This window comes from Myotis daubentonii, chromosome 5 (genome assembly GCF_963259705.1).
Source record: "Myotis daubentonii chromosome 5, mMyoDau2.1, whole genome shotgun sequence".
NCBI classification, from domain to species: domain Eukaryota; kingdom Metazoa; phylum Chordata; class Mammalia; order Chiroptera; family Vespertilionidae; genus Myotis; species Myotis daubentonii.
In genome coordinates, this window is record NC_081844.1 from 29,245,581 (window position 1) to 29,265,167 (window position 19,587).

Sequence of the window (19,587 nt, forward strand, 5' to 3'; positions counted from 1 at the left end):
CTGCATGCCCCACATTGGGGAACCAAGGACACAACCTGGGCATGTGCTCTGACTGGGAATTGAATCATGACCTCCCAGTTTATAGATTGATGCTCAACCACTGAGCCACACCAGTCAGGCTATACTTGTACCTTTTAGATATTAAATCCTATGACTATATTACTTATTTACACAAAAAATTAAATTTAATTTTAAATAATAATATCCTAAGAGGATGCTGATATAAGACAAATGCAAAAGCTAGTAATGGTCCACAAAAATTACTTTTTAAATCATCATAGCTATTCAGGCATCCTGACAAGAGTAGGTGAAGGGAGCTCCAGGCTCCCATTGCCCTATAAAAAGTGCTCACCTGGACAGTGAACTCCTATACATACTTCAAAGCCCAGATGAAACCTTCTCTGACCCTCCAAGGAGCAGAGTTCTTCTTCTTCACTTCAGAACACATTCCAGAGGGCTAGGAGTGTCTGTGCTGGAGTCTGTTCCCCACTCTACCTCAGCATGGAAGACTCTGGAAGTAGACTCCTAGGAAGGGTTTGGTTAATAAGTGCATGGATGAAACTGGACTGGGCCAGGCCCAGATTTCTGAGAGGAGGGGGTCCCTTTCCCTCAGGGTGCCTCCACTATAATGTGGGTATAACAGGGAAAGGTCCCTGTTCACCCCCTGGCCTTGCCCCTGAGGAAGGCCAGGGCAGGGGGCACTTGTGCTCCTGTTGGAGAAGGACATGCCCTTAGGTTATTTACACAGGACTTACTGGCCCAGGGAATGAAAAAACTTAGGAAACGTTATTGAGAAATCTGGGGCAGCCCCAGGGAGGGGAGAGGCCATGGGGAGTAGAGGGCTGGGCTGAGTGGGGGAAAGGCGGGTGCCAGATAAAAGGAGGCCTCCAGCAGCCTCTGCTCAGTCCTCCCTGCCCTCTCCCTCCGACCCTCAGTCCCTCTGTCCCTCTGTCCCTCCACTGTCCCTGTACCATGGGGCCTGCCTCAGGTCCCAGCCTGCTGCTGCTGCTGCTGTGCAGTCTCCCCCTGGCCCTGGGGGACCCCATGTGAGTAGTCCTGACCCTGCCCCAAGCAAGGCAACTTCTGAGGTGGAGTTGTCATTTGTGGGTTCAGGTCCTTGTAGAATTCAGGGTGCATTATGCCTGCGGAGGAGGAGTTAGTGGGGTGGAATGCGAATAGATGGGGCTGCCTGTGAATTTGAGAGCCTGTGGGTTGGGTGTTTGTGAAATCCAGGCATTGTGTAGAGGGGTGTGTGGATGTTTATGAGGCTGGGGGTCTGTAGGTTCAGAGTGCAGGTGGTGTCTGGGGATTCTGTGGGTGTGGTGGTTTGACTGTACATGATTTGGGAGTTTGCAGTTTCTGGATTTATGGGTTTCAATGTGTGTAGAGCTGTGGCATGGGGTTATGTTGGCTGGGGTGGGGGTGGATTTAGTTGTGTTTATAGGGCTGGGTGATAAAGGTTTAGGTAGAGGCTTGGGGTGTTCAAGGATTTGGGGTTCAAAGATTTGGTATATGTGAGTTTGGGTATGTATGGTTGGGGTGCCTGAGGGTCTGGGTGTTTAGAGACTTAAGGTGTTTAAAGATTTAGGGATCAGGGTTTCAGGAGTATGTAAGTGGGTTCCCAAACTGTGGGTTTGGAAATCTAAATAATTGGGGGACTTGTTGGTTCTGGTTTTGAGGTTCAGGGGTTGATGGGACCTGCAGGACCAGGGACTGGGAAGACCCCCATGTGGGCTGGAATGTCGGGTCCCTGGGATGACCCTTCGGACTCCTCCCACAGGTTCTCCATAATCACCCCCAACATCCTGCGGCTGGAGAATGAGGAGACGGTGGTGCTGGAGGCCCACGGTGGGACAGGCAACATTCCTGTCAAGGTTACGGTACACGACTTCCCAGCCAAGAAGCAGGTGCTGTCCAGCGAGGACACCATTCTGAACAGCGCCAATGGCTACCTGAGCACCGTCACCATCAAGGTGCGTGCACACTGGAGTCGCCCCGGGGGTGCCCCGCCCCCTATGGGTCTTCTCCCCGTTAGATGCCTCAACTATGGGCCCTGCCCTTTCCGAGAGGAAAAGAGAAAGAGAGAGAGGGAGAGAGAGAGAGAGAATCATCGATGCGAGAGAGAAACATGATCACTTGCCTCCAGTAGACACCCTGGCTGGGGAATCAAACCTGAAACCCAGGTATGTGCTCGGATCAGGAGCTAAACCTGGGGAACTCTTGGTGCACAGGGCCAAGCTCCAACCAACTGAGCAACACCAGCCAGGGCAGCCCTTCCCCTCTTCCATTCTCCTCCCCATTTGGGCCCCTCCTTTTATTGGCCCGCCCCCTTCTGAGCCCCCTCCTGAGCCCCTTCCACTTCCAAGCCAACAATCTCTGTGCCCCTCCTTCAGAGCCCTTTCCCCTCCAAGCCCTCTCTTCCATCAAGCCCCTCTCCTCTCTGAGTCCCCTCCCCTTTCTGGGCTCCCTTCCACTACTGAGCCCTCCATCCTCTGAGCCCCCTCTCTGATCCCCTTTCCATTCCTCTCTCTGACCCCTAGCCCGTCTCTTGCCCTTGCCCCTCTCTGAGTACCCTCCTCCCCCCAAACCCGGGCAAACCAGAGAGACCAGGCAGCAGTGAGGGGCAGGCTCTGTTGTGAGGAGGGCAGATATGGGCCCAGCCGAAGGCCCAGAGGTTGGACGGTGGGCAAGGGGCCCTGGACCAGACCCTCCTCACGCCCTCCCCACTCCATGCCTAGATCCCAGCCAGCAAGGAGCTAAAATCACAGAAGGGGAACAAGTTTGTGAGTGTCCAGGCGGCCTTTGGGAATGCCCCACCACTGGAGAAGGTGGTGCTAGTCAGCTTCCAGAGCGGGTATCTCTTCATCCAGACAGACAAGACCATCTACACCCCAGGCTCCACAGGTAAGGGGCTGGTGGGTGGCTCAGAGGGCTGGGGCTGGGTCATTGGGAGGGGCAGGGCCTCACTGAGCTGTCCCTTTCTCTCCCGCCTCCTCCCAGTCCTGTATCGGATCTTCACTGTGGACAATGAGCTGCTGCCCGTGGGCCGGACGGTTATCGTCAGCATTGAGGTACCAGGCAGCCGGGCCCCCGACACACTTTGGGCAGAGACTCAAGGAGAGACTAAGAGAGAGTCTGAGACAGAGAAAGAGGCACTAGGAAAGACTCTAAGGCAGCAGGGGTCGCCTAAGACCATCCGAAAACACATATAAGGCAAGCATGTCAAACTCAAAAGGCTACCATGGCCCAAATAAACGAGGTGTAAGTGTATGTGGGTCACAAAAAAACAAAAGCTTCAATTTTCATAGAAATGTAGGTTTATTTCGATAGACACATGCTGAATACAAAGGGCTGAAATAAATGAGTAATCATTAACATAAAATAAGGAAACATTTTAATAAAAATTAATATTTTTTGAACATTAACTTACCAGACACTGAATAACTGCACAAATTAATAAGCATAATGCAAATAAACCTATTTTTCTTGTTCTCCGAAAGCAAAATATTTCCTGTTGGGCACACCAAACAAGTCAGTCCAAGACCATTGATGTGGCAATGGGCTGCTAAAATATTCGCTGTTAGTAGAGTGAAATGGTGCGCCTGCACGTGGATGCAACAGGATTATAGTAATCAGTCATTAGCAAATGTTGTAGTTCATTATTAATAATTATGTATAGCAGGATATTATAAAAATTAAGTTACGAAATTTTTATTAAAACGTTTCTTACATACTTATATTGGCTGGGCCACAAAAATATTCTTAGTGGGCTGCACGTGGCCTGCAGGCCCCGAGTTTGACATGCTTGCTTGCCCTAAAGCAAAAAATTATATAGAGGCACAAACACAGAGGCCTAGAGATGGGTGGGAACCCAGGGAGCCAGCATGGGGCAATGCTTGCATCTGTGAATTCCACCTCCAGATAAACCCCTGGTCCCTGCGACTCTGGCCAGGTCAGTCACCTTCCTGAGCCTAAGTTTTCTCATCTGAAGATTGGAGTAGTTACATAATGCTGGGTAGTAGTCTTTTCCAAGTACTGTAGCCAGGAGGCGCCTGTGAGCACCTGAGTCAGGTCCAGCCCCTCCTCTGCTCACAGCCCTCCAAGACTCCTCCCTCCCTCCAGATAAAAGCTCAAGGCCTGGCTCAGTGGTTGAGTGTCTACCTATGAACCAAGAGGTCAAGGTTCGATTCCAGTCCGGGCAACATGGCCAGGTTGCAGGCTAGATCCCCTGTGTGGGACATGCAGGAGGCAACCAATCAGTGATTCTCTCTCATCATTGATGTTTCTCTCTCTCTCTCTCACTCTCCCTTCTTCTCTGATATCAATATCAATATATATATATATATATATATATATATATATATATATATATATATATTAAAAACAAAACAAAACTCAAGCCCTGTGCTTGTTTCAGCAGCACATGTACTAAAATTGGAACGATACAGAGAAGATTAGCATGGCCCCTGGGCAAGGATGACACGCAAATTTATGAAGCGTTCCATATTTTAAAAAAACAAACACCAAAACAAAAAAACAAACTCAAGTCCTCCCCCTGACCTACAAGGCCCTGAATGACCTCCCTTGTCCCTTTCCTGCCATTACCTCCTCCCACTCTCCCTCTCACTCACTCTATTCCAGCCATACAGGCTCTTCCCTGTTCCTCTGACACACGAGGCAGACTCTCCTGCCCCAGGGCCTTTGCACCGGTTGTTTTTTCGGCCCAGAAAACAATCTTCCTCCAAATATGCACACTACTGGCCCCTTATCTCCTTCAAGACTTTGCTCAGATGTCACCAATGCCCCAATTTTACAGTGAGGCCTTTCTGAGCTCCTGTAAATTTTCAGCCCCCTCCCATTCACACATGCACTCCACTCTCTCTTCCTGCCATCCTTTTGGCATCCTGTAAATTGGATTTATTCATTTATTAATTGCCCCTTCCACCAACCTCTGTGGAACCTCAATTCCCTACAGGAAAGAGGTTTTTTTGGTTTTAAAGATATTTTTATTGATTTCAGAGAGGAAGGGAAGGGGAGAAAGATAGAAACATCAATGATGAGAGAGAATCATTGATCAGCTGCCTATTGCATGGCCCCTACTGGGGACTGAGCCTGCAACCCGGGCATGTGCCGTTGACCAGAATTGAACTCAAGACCCTTCAGTCCAGAGGCCGATGCTCTATCCACTGAGCAAAACTGGCCCAGGCTACAGGAAAGAGTTTTTATCTGTTTGTTCAGGGCCTTATTCCTGAATTCAACAAAGTGCTTGGCATATGGAGGAGCTTAACACAAAGTGATGGGAGAAAGGAGTCAGGGAGGGAGGAAGGAAAAAGCGAAATGTCACCTGGGCCGACAGCGGGGCGTTATCCAGCTACCCTGGTTTCCAGGAGAAGGCAGAGAACCAGATGTCTATGTGGTGTCTCCCGATGTGTAACTGTTGACAACAGATGAAATGATAAGTGTACACCAGCTTGCTATTCTTGTAGGATAAAAGGTTGAACAGAGCAATTACGTGTGGCTTAGCACAAATCAAATGCTCAGCCCAGGGCCTTGCACGAAAGTAGGCAATACATTCTAGTGATTCTTAATATTAGAAAGACACTTATAATAACAAGCTCCTGCTTACATGAACGATGTCCCAAGGCAGAGGGGCTGTATTTATCTCCTATTTTTAGATGTGCACATTGAGCACAGAGAAGTTAAGTAACTTGCCCAAGGTCACACAGCTTGTAGGTGGCACAGTGGGATTTGAACCCAGGCTGACCAACTCAGGTCCACGTTCTTAGCTGCTGCTGCTGTAGACATGACAGAGACAGTGTCCAGACACAGAGTGGGAGAGGAAGGCCAAGGGGCTAAGCCTGCTCTGAAGAACCACCTCCTTCTTGTCTATCTACAGACGCCCGAAGGCATTCCCATCAAACGGGACCCCCTCTCTTCTCAAAACCATTTTGGCATCTTGCCCTTGTCTTGGAACATCCCAGAGCTGGTCAAGTATGTCAGACCCTCCAGGAGTGGGTTTGGGGCTCCCCTATCCCAGGAGAAGGAGTGGGGGGCTGCCAGGTCTGACAAGATCACTCACCTGCCTTCCCCACAGCATGGGGCAGTGGAAGATAAAAGCCCACTATGAAGATTCTCCACAGCAGGTCTTCTCGGCTGAGTTTGAGGTGAAGGAATATGGTAAGAGAAGGAGGGAGCCAGGGTGTGGGCCCCATAATGCTGGCTCAGTGCTGGCCCCTCACAGTGCTGTCTCTCTCCTCCCCACCCCCGCCCCCAGTGCTGCCTAGTTTTGAGGTCCAAATAGAGCCTGCAGAGAAATTCTACTACATTGATGACCCTAAGGGCCTGGAGGTCACCATCACAGCCAGGTGAGGGGCCAGGAGAGGGTCAGGAGAGGGGTCAGGTGAGGGACCAAGTGAGGAATCGGTTGGGACTAGATGAGGGGCCGGGCGAGGGCCTGGTGAGGGTGAGGTGAGGGGCTGGGGATTCTGGGTCCTCTCCATGGCCAGTGGAAGTTTCGGGGGAGACTCAGCTTTTTGGAGGGAGAACCGGAGACTCTCCTCTCTGCGCAGGTTCTTGTATGGGAAGAATGTGGAAGGAACAGCCTTCGTCATCTTTGGGGTCCAGGATGGTGACCAGAGGATTTCACTGTCCCAGTCACTCACCCGTGTTCAGGTACCTACTAGAGGCCCCCAGAGCTTCCCCCACTCTGAACCCTTCCCTCTCACTCTCTGAATCCCCTCCCCCCTGAGTCCCACCCACTCTGAGCCCTCATTTCCTATCCCAGATCAAGGATGGCACTGGAGAGGCAGTGCTGAGCCGAGAGGTCCTGCTGAGTGCGGCTCCGCAGCCCCCGCGAGAAGCTGCCCTCGTGGGAAAGTCATTGTATGTGTCTGTCACCGTCATCCTACACTCAGGTGAGGCCTGGGCGGAAGGTGGAGGCTCAGTTCCACCATGCAGTCCAGTCTGAGAGGGGAGGCCCAACTGAGGGAGGAGGCCCAGAATGAAGGTGGGGTGAGTCTTATGGTAGAGGCCCCGTCTGAGGAGAGAGGTCTGATATGAAGGCATCAGGGTCCAATGTGGGGGGAAGCCTGGCCTGAAGGGTGGCCCAGGAGCACACCCTCACAGCTGACCCCCTCAGGCAGCGACATGGTGGAGGCAGAGCGCAGCGGGATCCCCATCGTGACCTCCCCCTACCAGATCCACTTCACCAAGACGCCCAGGTTCTTCAAACCCGCCATGCCCTTTGACCTCATGGTGAGACCCAGGGCAAGGTTGCACCCCACTCCTGAGCACTGGCCACGTCTCTGGGTCTGCTGAACCCCCTCCACCTTTCCCTGCACCCACAGGTGTATGTGACGAACCCCGATGGCTCCCCGGCTGGTCGCATTCCCGTGGCCACTCAGGGCTCCAATCAAGTGCATTCTGTGACCCGGGATGATGGCCTGGCTAAGCTCACCATCAACACACACAAGAGCACGAAGCCCCTGTTGATCACTGTGAGTCTGCACCAGCAGGTCCCCACCCCAGGGAAACAGAGGACTTATTTGTACAGCAGCTTCTAATGATTGTACAAAGGGATCTTGTCATGTGCATAGTGGGGGTCGTTTCATTTGCATAAATGGGTCTTGCCATTCACATAGAGGTGTTTCATTTGCATAGACGAGTCTTGTCTGCACATGGGGGTCCTGCCATTTACACAGGGCCTCCTGTCATCTGCATGGATGTCTTATAAGGACCCTTGTCATGACATTTGCACGCCTGGGTAACCTAAAATAGTCTGCCCATGTCCAGATCCTTAACTCCATCTCATCTGCAAAGTCCCTCCTGTCACACCAGGTGCCATATTGCCAGGTGCCGGGGGATAGGACATGGCAATGTCTCAGGTCGGCAACATACATCCCTGTTTCCCTGCTCAGGTACGCACGATGAAGGAGGGCCTCCCGGAGGGGCGACAGGCTTCCAATCAAATGCAGGCCCTACCCTACAGTACGATGTATAATTCCAACAACTACCTGCACCTGTCAGTGCCCGCTACGGAGCTCAAGCCAGGGGACACGCTCAATGTCAACTTTAATCTGCAATTGGACCCCGGCCAGGATGCCAATGTCCGATACTTCACCTACCTGGTGCGTGGCTTCCTACAACCCCCAGGTCTCCCCCCCTCCTCACTTCTCCAGCCCTCGGAGCCCTACCCCATTCCAGGTCCCCCCATCCTCCCTCCTGCCTTCCTGATCCTTCTGCCAACCTGTCTCCCAAGGTCATGAACAAGGGGAAGCTGTTGAAGGTGGGACGCCAGGTGCGAGAGCCCGGCCAGGTCCTGGTGGTGCTGCCTCTGACCATCACGACAGAGTTTATTCCTTCCTTCCGCCTGGTGGCCTATTACACACTGGACAAAGGAGGCCAGAGGGAGGTGGTGGCTGATTCCGTGTGGATGGATGTCAAGGATTCGTGTGTGGGCACGGTAAGCGTTGCTGAGTCTCTGTGCCCATCTTGTGACTCTCAGCCCGGCCATGGCTTCTCTGTCTGCCTCTCTCTGTCCTTCTGAACCCATTTCTCTCCCCTGCTTGTAGACTTCCTGCCTCTCTCTTCTCCTTTTCCATCCTGTTTTCTTCCTTGTATTAGTCTCAGTATTTCTCTTGCTTTCAATTTTCTCTTTCCTTGACTTTCTACCTGATGCTGGTTTTGTGCGTCTTCCTTCTTCTCTCTCTGTCTCCATCTTTCTCTCCTTCCAAACCAGACTAGGTCCCCTTCTGTCCTCTACTGATGAAGGCTGGTGCCCTGCTGGGCTGACTTCTCCCTCCTGCCCCTCCCACCTCCTCACAGCTGGTAGTGAAAAGTGCCATGAAGGAGGAAAAGCATCAGCATCTTCCTGGACAACAGATATTGCTCAAGATCGAGGGTAACCAGGGGGCTCGAGTGGGGCTGGTGGCCGTGGACAAGGGCGTGTTTGTGCTGAATAAGAAGAACAGGTTGACTCAGAAAACGGTATGTTCCCATGTCACTGAGGTTGGGTAAAACATGGCAGAGGCAAAGAGATGGCGTTGGGTTGAGGTGGGAATGGCGCTGGGGACAACCAGTGATGTGAGGTTGAGTGTGGGTCGAGTGCAGAGGTCAAAATGGACACAGACATGGGGTTGGGTTGAAGTTCAAGTTGCAGATGGAAATGTGGATGGACAGGGTCTATGTTGGGGACAGTCATGGTAAAGGGGACAGCTCTGAGTCCCACAGCAGCACACTCCGATCATCCACTGTGGAGTGTCTGGGCCCGGGATGAGGATGGAAGTGAGGTTGGGTCGATGTGTTGGTGCTGGCCTGGCCTCAGCCTGCCCTTGACCCCCTCCCCACCCTGCAGATCTGGGACACAGTGGAGAAGGCAGACATTGGCTGCACACCGGGCAGTGGAAAGAACTATGCAGGTGTCTTTACGGATGCCGGGCTGGCCTTCCAGACCAGCAAAACCCTGCAGACCGAGCAGCGGTCAGGTGAGGAGTCAACCAGTGGACTCCCAGGGAGGGGCAGCACTTCCACCTCCCAGATGGGATCCGGGACCCTGGTGTCAGTCCTGCCTCTACCACCAACTAGCAAATCGCTCTCTTCTCTGAGCCTCAGTGTCTACATCTGTTAAATGGGAGCAGTAACACTTCCACCTCGCAGCTACTGTGAGGAGTAAACCAAGAACAGGCAGTCAGTGCTTAACCCATCTTGTTCCTTCCACCTGCCCCTCAGATATGGCATGCCCGAAACCAGCCACCCGGCGCCGCCGCTCAGTGCAGCTCATGGAGAAGAGGAAGGGCAAAGGTGGGAGCCCTCATCTGCCTTCCCACCCTTGCACCCTGTCCTTTGAGATCCCAGCAAAGTGGGAGGAGGGGATGGCCTGGACCTGGGCCCGTCCTCCCTGGGATGTCCTGTGGGGACTTGACTGGGGGCTGTTCCCACAGCGGGTCAGTATTCCAGCAAGGAGCTGCGCAAGTGCTGTGAGGACGGTATGCGGGAGAACCCCATGAAATACCCGTGCCAGCGCAGGGCACAGTTCATCCTCCAGGACAAGGCCTGCATGGACGCCTTCCTGGACTGCTGCAAATACATCACCCAGCAGCGGCTGGAGCACAGCCGGAACAGCGGCCTGACCCTGGCCAGGAGTGAGTCCTGTGGCCTGGGGGGGCCTGCCTGAGGGCTGGTGGTGGTGGGAGGGGGAGGTGCCCATCACTGGGGACTGCATCAAATTTGCTTCCAAGAGCAAAGGCAAGTGTGAGCGGCTTGTGAAATTGAGGGAAATTACGTTATCAATTACAGGATGAAAAGTAACAAAAAAGAATGCTTCTGCTTAAAACCTAAGGAAGATTGGGAAACTTGCCCAGTGGCTGGCTGGCGACCAACACAAAAATAATGATCTTTTTTTTCTTTAAACAGCCTTTAACTTACAAACTTGTGGGGTTTATCACCTTTCCCCGCTTGAGCTGTTTGATGCCCCCAGAGTTCTGAATAGTTTAGTGAGGATTTTTTGTCAGCAAAGGTATTCTCCTAAACACCCCAGCACACTGCTCAGCATCAGGACATTAACGTGGATTCCTTTCCACCATGTAATTCACAGAACCCACTCAAACTTGGCCACTTTTTAAATTCTTTTAGTTCTCTCTAGGAAAAGGACCCAGTTCAGAATCACACATTGCATTGGTGTGTCTGGTTGTGTCCCTTAAGCCTCTCCCATCTGCCCAACCCCCAGCGGTAACATGTGATTTTTGTGAGCACGTGTACTTTGAGGGGGTGGGGCTTAGGCAGCTGTTGCCACAGTGGAGAAATATTTCTACATTTTTTTTTAGCTGGAAAGCTCGCATCCCCATCACCCCTCCACCCACAAAAGACACAAAGTTCCCCAACACACGTGAGCAAAAGACTCTCTATCTTCAATCTCTTTGCAAATGATGACAACTAGGCAGGCCGCTTTCTACTCCTGACAGAGACTTTCTTCTGCAAAGAGAAGATAAGGCTACCGAGGGAGTTAGACAAACCTGCTGGGCTGTAGTTCACACCACGGGGAGATTTATTTCCCAGTTTTGTGTATGTTTTGTAGTCAAGTGGGGGTGAGACAGAGGATGGCTTAAACCAGTGATGGCGAACCTTTTGAGCTCGGTGTATCAGCATTTTGAAAAACCCTAACTTAACTCTGGTGCCGTGTCATATATAGAAATTTTTTGATGCAACCATAGTAAAACAAAGATTTATATTTTTGATATTTATTTTATATATGTGAATGCCATTTAACAAAGAAAAAACAACAAAAAAAGTGAGTTCACGTGTCACCTCTGATACGCATGTCATAGGCTCGCCATCACTGAAACACTAGTACCGCCAAAGACACTTTGGTGGATTATCCCAGAGCATGAATGGATTTAGGCATCTGTGCAATTCTACCTACTTTGTTGTTAGACACACCCAGAGCCAAGTTAAAGCCTGTCCACCATTTTTTGAGGAGAGCCCAGCCAGGGGTGAGCCCTAGCCCAGCCCAGCTGTGTTCACTTGCTGATGGTGCCCAGCTGGCTGTAGAGGCCTCCAGGGTCTCCATCAGTCCAGACTGTCTGCTCACCTGGTTGCTCTCATGACCAAGGTCACTTCTGACGCAGCAGGCACCGTGCCAGGGGTCAGGATACCTGCAGGGGTGGGCAAACTTTTTGACTCGAGGGCCACAATGGGTTCTTAAACTGGACCGGAGGGCCGGAACAAAAGCATGGATGGAGTGTTTGTGTGAACTAATATAAATTCAAAGTAAACATCATTACATAAAAGGGTACGGTCTTTTTTTTTTTTTTTTTTTTTTTAGTTTTATTCATTTCAAACGGGCCAGATCCGGCCCGCGGGCTGTAGTTTGCCCACGGCTGCTTTAGAAGCTTATGAAAATGCTTTTGTTTCTTTGGAAATCAGGGGAAATGAATATAACCTAGCCTGGATTATCCTTGCCTTTATACCGACACCCTTGTACAAAATATGACTTTTAACATTTTTTATGGAGGCAGGAGCCCTCAAAGGGGGCCTTTAACTTACAGACAATTCATCATTTCTCCGTGGGTGTTTTTGGCTGCCAGGAACCCCTCCAGGGGTGTAGAGATGAGTATCTACCAGCAGGGGAAGTGGGTCTGCTCTAAACCCAGATTGCCCCCCACCTGCTCAGGTGAAGAAGATGAGATCATTCCAGAAGAAGACATCGTTTCCAGAAGCCAGTTCCCTGAGAGCTGGCTGTGGAACATCGAGGAGTTAAAGGATCCAGAGAAAAATGGGTAAGGCTGGGGCACCCCTCATTCCAACCCACCCCAGGCACTTCCTACCAACACTCAGGACCAGAACATTTAGTTTGCATGCACACCTACCTCCTCTGTTTTCTGGAATCTAGTGGAACTCCACAACCCAACATAGAAAAACCTCCACGTGCCCACACCCACACCTCCAACCTGCCCTTGGGGCCTCTCATTACCCACTCTCCCCTCCACCACATCTTCTCCTAAGGCCCCCATTTCTCCTCCATCTAGAGTCTCCTCCAAGACCATAAAGGTGTTTCTGAGAGACTCCATCACCACCTGGGAGATCATGGCTGTGAGCTTGTCTGACAAGAAAGGTGAGGTGGTGGCTTTGCAGGCCCCAGAGCCCCAAGCATTTTCTGTTTCTCATCCATCCCAAAGCTCCTCTGCTTCTTGGTGGCTGACACTCTACCCCCTGGTACTGGGTGGGGCGGGTGCATCAGAGTCCACATCGTGGGTGCCAGTGGTTTTTATTTTTTAAATTGATTTTATTTTTAGAGCAGTTTTAATTTCACAGCAAAATTGAGCAGAAAGGCCTTACAGAGTTTTGCTTGTTGTTTGGAGTGTCGTCCTGTACACCAAAAGGTGGCAGGTTCAACTCCTGGCCAGGGCACATACCCAGGTTTCAGGCGATTGGGGCCTGTGCTGGAGGCAACCAATCAGTGTGTCTCTCTCCCAACAATGTTTCTCTCTCTGTCTCTCCCTCTTCCTTCCAGTCCCTCTAAAAATCAGTGGGAAAAAATATCCTCGGGTGACCATTAACAAAAACAAAAAAACATTCTATTAAAAAATGGAGCAAAACCCTAGCTGGTTTGGCTCAACGGATAGAGCATCGGCCTGAAGACTGAAGGGTCCCTGGTTGGATTCCGGTCAAGGGCACATGCCCAGGTTTCAGGCTTGATCCCCAGTAGGGGGCGTACAGGAGGTAGCCAATCAATGATTATCTCTCATCATTGATGCTTCTAGCTCTCTGTCCCTCACCCTTCCTCTCTGAAATCAATAAAAAATATATATTTTAAAAATTTGAGCAAAAAATACAGAGATTTCCTATATACCCTCTGCTACTCCTCACCCCACCCCACGCATAGCCGCCCCCACTGTCAACATCCCCCACCACAGCGGTGCATTTGTTATAATCAATTGTGAAGACCCCAAGTTCATCGCTGACAGTAGGAATTCACTCTTGGTGTTGTACATTCTATGGGTTTGGTCTAATGTTTCATGACATGAGTCCACCATTGCAGTATCATACAGAATAATTCGCAACCACAAAAACTTTTAAGGAGGTGCTGTCGACATGATAATGGGTAAAGTGATTAGGAAAGAGGAGGAAGCAGGATGAAATGGGGGATTGAAACATCGGTGGTCAGATTGGGAAGCGTGACAAAAAGGTTACCTGTCCCCGGTCACCCACAGCTGGAGTGAGACCTGAGGAGCTCTAGCCAAATGGGGATGGTTTGCAGCAGGGCGGGGAGGGGTGAGGGAAGGAAGGCCCTGACTTTTAGTGCCAAATGTAAGTGGGTGCCAAAATGTCAGTCATCAAGGTAAGTACTATCCCACTGCAATAGTTTTCAAAATAAAAGTGAGTACAAAAAATCTATGATGAACAAAATATCCCAATTTTGAACAGACCAGCGCCAGGGCAGGTTCTATGTATAATTTAAAGGTTAAATTTGTCAAAAAATATTAAAACATTAAAAGGCAGGTGTATTAAAACTCATAATATTAAGTGTAAACATTTTATTTATACCACAGCCAGAATTTATTATATTGTATTCTCATTTTGTTTAGTTATAACAAATAATAAATTAAACTTTATTATCATTTTACTTTCCTGACTTCAAGATTTTAAAATTTTGCTTCTTTGCGTATCTCGTTTTTAATTGAAGGAATTGAAAATTTCTGCCAATTTCTCTTATTTTAAAAAAATATGTTTTTATTGATTTTCAGAGAGAGAGGAAGGGGGAGAGAGAGAGAGAGGGAGAGAGAGAGAGAGAGAGAGAGAGAGAGAGAGAGAGAGAGAGAGAGATCCCTGAGAGTAAAACATCGATGGGCCACCTCCTGCACGCCCCCTACTGGGGATGGAGCTCAGAACCTGGGCATTTACCCAGGGGCACATGGTTTCCTTTTGCCTGGGACTCCATATGACCCAGCAGGAGCCACTGTGTGGCCTTAATCAAGCTACTCATCCTCGCCTTAGCCGATTTGCTCAGTGGATAGAGCATCGGCCTGTGGACTGAAGGGTCCCAGGTTCGATTCTGATCAGGGGCATGTACCTCAGTTACAGGTGCCTCCCCAGCCAGGGCTCTGGTTGGGGCGCATGCAGGAGGCAAACGATCGAAGTGTTTCTCTCACATCAATGTTTCTCTCTGTTTTTCTCTCTCTCTTCCACTTTCTCTAAGAATCAATGGGAAAATATCCTCGGGTGAGGATTAAAAAAAAAAAAGTTACTCGACCTCTCTGTGCTACTCCATAAAATGGACATGATATTAATAGCATGTACTCAAAGCACTGTTGAGAGGATTGTTATGTGTGAATATATGTAAAGCCCTTATAATAATAGTGCTTGTAAAAAAAGGTGGAAGGGAGGAAGGAAGGAAGGAACGAACGAACGAAAAGATGTAATGTGGGCTGGTGTGTTATTTTATATTTCTGGTAGCCCCATGAAAAAGGAGTATGATGAAACCGATTTCAGGAATACATTTTATTTCACCCATATATATCCAAAATATTATCATTCCCACATTTTATAAAAGTTTGCAAACCCCTATCACATTAATAATAATATTAAAGCAATAAATTAATTATTATTTAAGTAAAGCTTATTTTTTAAAAATATGTTTTTATTGATTTCAGAGACAGGAAGGGAGAGGGAGAAAGAGTTAGAAACATCTATGAGAGAGAATCATCATTTGGCTGCCTCCTGCAAGCCCCCTACTGGAGAGCGAGCCCACAACCTGGGCATGTGCCCTGACCGGGAATGAAACCATGATCTCCTGGTTCATGGGTTGACACTCAACCACTGAGCAGCATTGGCCGGGCAAGATACCAAAATTTTTAATGACTTATGTTACTTCTATTAGTAAGCCTTTGACTCTGGTATGCCTTTTATACTTAGAGTGCATCTCAATTAGGATGTGAGCTTTTCATTGGAAACTTTTTTTAAAATATACTTTTATTGATTTCAGAGAGGAAGGGAGAGTGAGATAGAAACATCAATGATGACAGAGAATCATTGATCAGCTGCCTCCTGCATGCCCCCCACTGGGGATTGAGCCCCCAACCTGGGTATGTGCCCTTCCATGGAATTGAACCTGGGACTTTGCAGTCCGTGGGCTGACACTCTATCCACTGAGCCAAACCGACTAGGGCTCATGGGAAACATTTTTATCTCTATTTTAGGATTCATTAAATTTGCAGTTGAAAAAGCAAATTGACATATTCAAGTTGTTCCAAACATACTTTTAAAAGTCTTCCAATCAAGCATCATTTTTTATTGTTATGTTTTTAAGATTTTTAAATCAATTTTTAGAGAGAGAGGAAAGAAAAGGGAGAGAGGGAGAGAGAGAGAGAGGGGGGGGGAGCTGGATGTGAGAGTGAAACATCCATTAGCAGCCTCCCGCAGTCCCCCGCGGGCATAGAAGCCGGCAAATGGGCTTGTGTGCTGACCAGAACTGAACCGGCAGCCTTTTGGTGCACAGGACGACGCCCAACCAACTGAGCCACACTGGCCGGGGCCACCCACCATTTTTTCAAAAATGTATCTTCATTGTTGAAAGTATTACAAATGTCCCCTTTGTTTGTTTGTTTGTCTTTTCCACATTGACCCCCTCCACCCTGTACCCGCCCCTTCCAGGCCTTTATCACTCTATTGTCTGTGTCCATGGGCATCTTTAAAAATTCTTTATCGTTGAAAGTATGACATTTGTCCCTTTTCCCCCATTGTCCTCTCCCATCCTGCCCCCATGGCATTTTTAAAATCGGGATATAATTTACATACCATAAAAGTCACCCCGGGTCAGTATATGATTTCAGTATATTCACAAGCACTAGTTTGGAAGTTGAAATCTGAGTTAGCTAAAATGAAATAAAAGTAAAAATCCAGTTCCCCTTCGAGCTAGCCACCTTCCAGTCCCCAGTGACCACATGGGGCTGGGGGCTAGCATTTTGGGAAGCACAGATGGACCCTTCAGTGAGTCTGACTTGCTTTCTTCCTCCACCTCTATCTCTGAGTAAAATTCAAAAGACATCACTAAATCCTGGCAACTCCCCGCTACCACTGTCATTTGTAATTCATCACCATCAACATTCTCTGGTCTATGGGCTTCTACTAAAACCAGCTGAGCTTGGGACAGCTCCCGTGTCAGGGATAAGCCCTGGCAGGCAGGAACTTGAAGATGAACTTGGACCGTAACCACCCTGCCCATCCCCTACCCCTGACACTCATGTTCTGTTCCCCTGGGCAGGGATCTGCGTGGCTGACCCCTATGAGGTGACAGTGGTGCAAGATTTCTTCATCGACCTGCGGCTGCCCTACTCTGTGGTTCGTAATGAACAGGTGGAGATCCGAGCCGTCCTCTACAACTACCGGGAAGAAGATACACTCACGGTGGGTCCTTCGAGCAGGAGAGGCACGAGGCGAGACCTGGAGAGGGGCGCATGGCGCATGCCCCTGACCTGATACTCTCTCCCTGGCAGGTGAGAGTAGAAATGCTCTACAATCCAGCCTTCTGCAGCTTGGCCACTGCCAAGAAGCGTCACCTGCAGACTGTAACCATCCCTCCCAAGTCCTCACTGGCCGTGCCTTATGTCATTGTGCCCCTGAAGACTGGCCTGCAGGAGGTAGAGGTCAAGGCCACTGTCTATCGGTACTTCATCACCGACGGTGTAAGGAAGACCCTGAAGGTCGTGGTAAGTCCTTGGGGCCCCTGCTGGCGCTTGTCCTTCAGGAGGGACTCTTGCTCTCCTTGTGCTGTCAACTCAGTTTGGAGCCTCAGGCTCTGAGACACTAATGCTGTCCGTGTTCAGCTTAGGAAAGTCAGGAGTCCCAGCAGTGTGACAGCAGGGCCATGTGAGGCAGGGGAGACATGCTTCTGCGCATAAAATTCTAAGGGGGGTGCCCAAACCTCCGCATTAAAGATAAAAAATTGTTTTCCTTAAAATATAGTTTAACATCAAATATGATATTTTGTAACACATTTCAGTATAAGAGTTTTGTTTTGACTTTAAAATTTTGGGGGAAACATATTTCACAAACCAGATTTTATAAAGCAATAATATATGATATGGGATATAGGAAAGTTCTACCTTAGTATAATATAGAATATAGGAAAGTTCTACTTTTGAAAATGTATGGTTTTGTTTTTTTTATTGATTTCAGAGAGAGGAAGGGAGAGGGAGAAAGAGAGAAACATCAATGATGAGAATCATTGATTGGCTGCCTCCCGCACGCCCCCTACTGGGGATCCAGCCTGCAACACAGCCATGCGTCCTAACCTGGGATGGAACGCTGACCTCCTGCTCCATGTGTCAGCACTCACACACTGAGTCACACCGACCAGGCAGCAAAGTTCTGTTTTTACCAGTGATTTCAAAATTTTTAAAATTCTATGAGTTTATTGAGCCAAACTGACTAACATGTGTTGGGGAACGAGATCTCAAATGTTCCATTATCTGTGATTTTTAGCCTTAAAATATACATTAACAGTTACATTACTACTGTTTCCACTTTTAAATATAATAAGAGATAGAATAATCAGTAAAAGGCTTTTGTCATATTTTTTTTCTCTTGTGAATATTTTTATCACTATGTTTTTATTGTTTAAAGTATTACATATGTCTCCTTTTCCCCGATTGACCGCCCCCATCACACCCGCCCCCCCAGGACAAGCCCCCACCGCCCCAGTGTCCGTGTCCATTGGTTATGCTAATATGCATGCATACAAGTCCTTTGGTTGATCTCTTACCCACTCCCTCCCCTGCCTTCTCTCTGAGGTGGGACTGTCTGTTCAGTGTTACTTAGTCTCTGGATCTATTTTTGTTCATCAGTTTATGTTGTTCATTATATCCCACATATAGGTGAGATCTTGTGACATTTATCTTTCTCCAACTGGCTTATTTCACTTAGCCTAATGCTCTCCAGAACTATCCATGCTGTTGCAAAGAGTAAAAGTTCCTTCTTTTTTATAGCAGCTTAGTATTCCATTGTGTAGATGTACCACTGTTTTTTAATCCACTCATCTGCTGATGGGCACATAGGCTATTTTCAAATCTTAGCTATGGTAAATTATGCTGCTATGAACGTAGAGGTGCCTATGTCCTTTCTCATTGGTGTTTCTCTTGGAATATATTTGCAGAAATGGGATTACTGGGTTGAATGGGAGTTCCATTTTTAATTTTTTGAGGAATCTCCTGTTGCATTTTTTTAATATTTTAAAGCAAAACAAGTTCATAACCAAGATCACTAATATTTTATTTATTTATTTATCTAATTTTAAAATAAAATACATTGATAGCATTTATGAGGCTCATACTCCAGTTCTGTCCTACAAGCTGTGTGACTCTGGGCAAGTTACCTCATCTCTCTGTTCTCCAGTTTCCCCATCTTTATAAGTTTGTGTTTTGTTTTGTTTTAAGATTTTTTTTATTGATTTTGAGAGAGAGAGAGCAAAGGAGAGGGAGAGAGAGAGAAACATCAATGTGAGAGTGATATATACATCGGCTGCTTCCTGTATGCCCTCTACCTGGGATCAAGCCTGGAACCTGGGCATGTGCCCTGACCTGGAATCAAACCGGCAACCTTTCTGTGTACGGGACAAGCCCAACCAACTGAGTCACACCGGCCAGGACCCGTTTCCACATCTTTAAAATGGGAATGATAATAGCGGTACCCTAAATGAGTTAACCTGAATAAAGAAAGCTTCTAGGCACATAGAAAGATTTCTAAAGGCTTTGTTGTATTATTATTATTAATTGATAATGTTGTTATTAAATCATACCACAGTATGAGGTAGATGTTTGTATTGCCTCCTCCCTATAAGGAAGGAAGCTGAGACACAGAGAGGTTAAGTAACTGGCTCCCAGTCACACAGCTAAGACTGGCAGATGCCATCTAGGCTACGGTAATCCCCAGAACAGTGCCCTGCTGACAGCTGTAGCTCTGTCTTTCCTTTTATTCACCCACCTCCCCCTTCCCTCAACACTGTCCAGCCTGAAGGAATCAGAATGAACAAGACTGTGGCCATTAAGACACTGGATCCACAAAACCTGGGCCAAAGTGAGTCAGCGCAGGAGTGGG

General features: G+C 48.6%; 1 protein-coding gene, 1 long non-coding RNA gene and 1 other non-coding gene across 3 annotated transcripts in view; all 3 read left to right on the top strand.

The window, feature by feature from the left end:
* Window positions 1-884: 884 nt before the first annotated feature.
* LOC132235108 (complement C3-like) overlaps window positions 885-19,587 on the top strand; it is a 33,409-nt gene continuing 14,706 nt past the window's right edge. Inside the window, exons 1-22 of the mRNA XM_059696931.1 lie at window positions 885-1,046; window positions 1,781-1,973; window positions 2,739-2,904; window positions 3,001-3,071; window positions 5,897-5,991; window positions 6,095-6,177; window positions 6,275-6,365; window positions 6,570-6,672; window positions 6,785-6,914; window positions 7,139-7,254; window positions 7,347-7,496; window positions 7,917-8,126; window positions 8,258-8,461; window positions 8,824-8,985; window positions 9,353-9,482; window positions 9,727-9,798; window positions 9,939-10,139; window positions 12,167-12,272; window positions 12,522-12,607; window positions 16,757-16,899; window positions 16,989-17,201; window positions 19,500-19,566. Coding sequence (XP_059552914.1) covers window positions 973-1,046; window positions 1,781-1,973; window positions 2,739-2,904; window positions 3,001-3,071; window positions 5,897-5,991; window positions 6,095-6,177; window positions 6,275-6,365; window positions 6,570-6,672; window positions 6,785-6,914; window positions 7,139-7,254; window positions 7,347-7,496; window positions 7,917-8,126; window positions 8,258-8,461; window positions 8,824-8,985; window positions 9,353-9,482; window positions 9,727-9,798; window positions 9,939-10,139; window positions 12,167-12,272; window positions 12,522-12,607; window positions 16,757-16,899; window positions 16,989-17,201; window positions 19,500-19,566 — 2,866 coding nt within the window. The 5' untranslated portion in view covers window positions 885-972. The remainder of the gene's footprint in view (window positions 1,047-1,780; window positions 1,974-2,738; window positions 2,905-3,000; window positions 3,072-5,896; window positions 5,992-6,094; window positions 6,178-6,274; window positions 6,366-6,569; window positions 6,673-6,784; window positions 6,915-7,138; window positions 7,255-7,346; window positions 7,497-7,916; window positions 8,127-8,257; window positions 8,462-8,823; window positions 8,986-9,352; window positions 9,483-9,726; window positions 9,799-9,938; window positions 10,140-12,166; window positions 12,273-12,521; window positions 12,608-16,756; window positions 16,900-16,988; window positions 17,202-19,499; window positions 19,567-19,587) is intronic.
* LOC132236200 (U6 spliceosomal RNA) lies at window positions 4,405-4,511 on the top strand. The gene has a single exon (XR_009453167.1). It is a non-coding gene; the product is annotated as a U6 spliceosomal RNA (small nuclear RNA).
* On the top strand, window positions 12,614-13,303 carry LOC132235111 (uncharacterized). The gene is made up of 2 exons (XR_009452977.1): window positions 12,614-12,912; window positions 13,179-13,303. It is a non-coding gene; the product is annotated as an uncharacterized LOC132235111 (long non-coding RNA).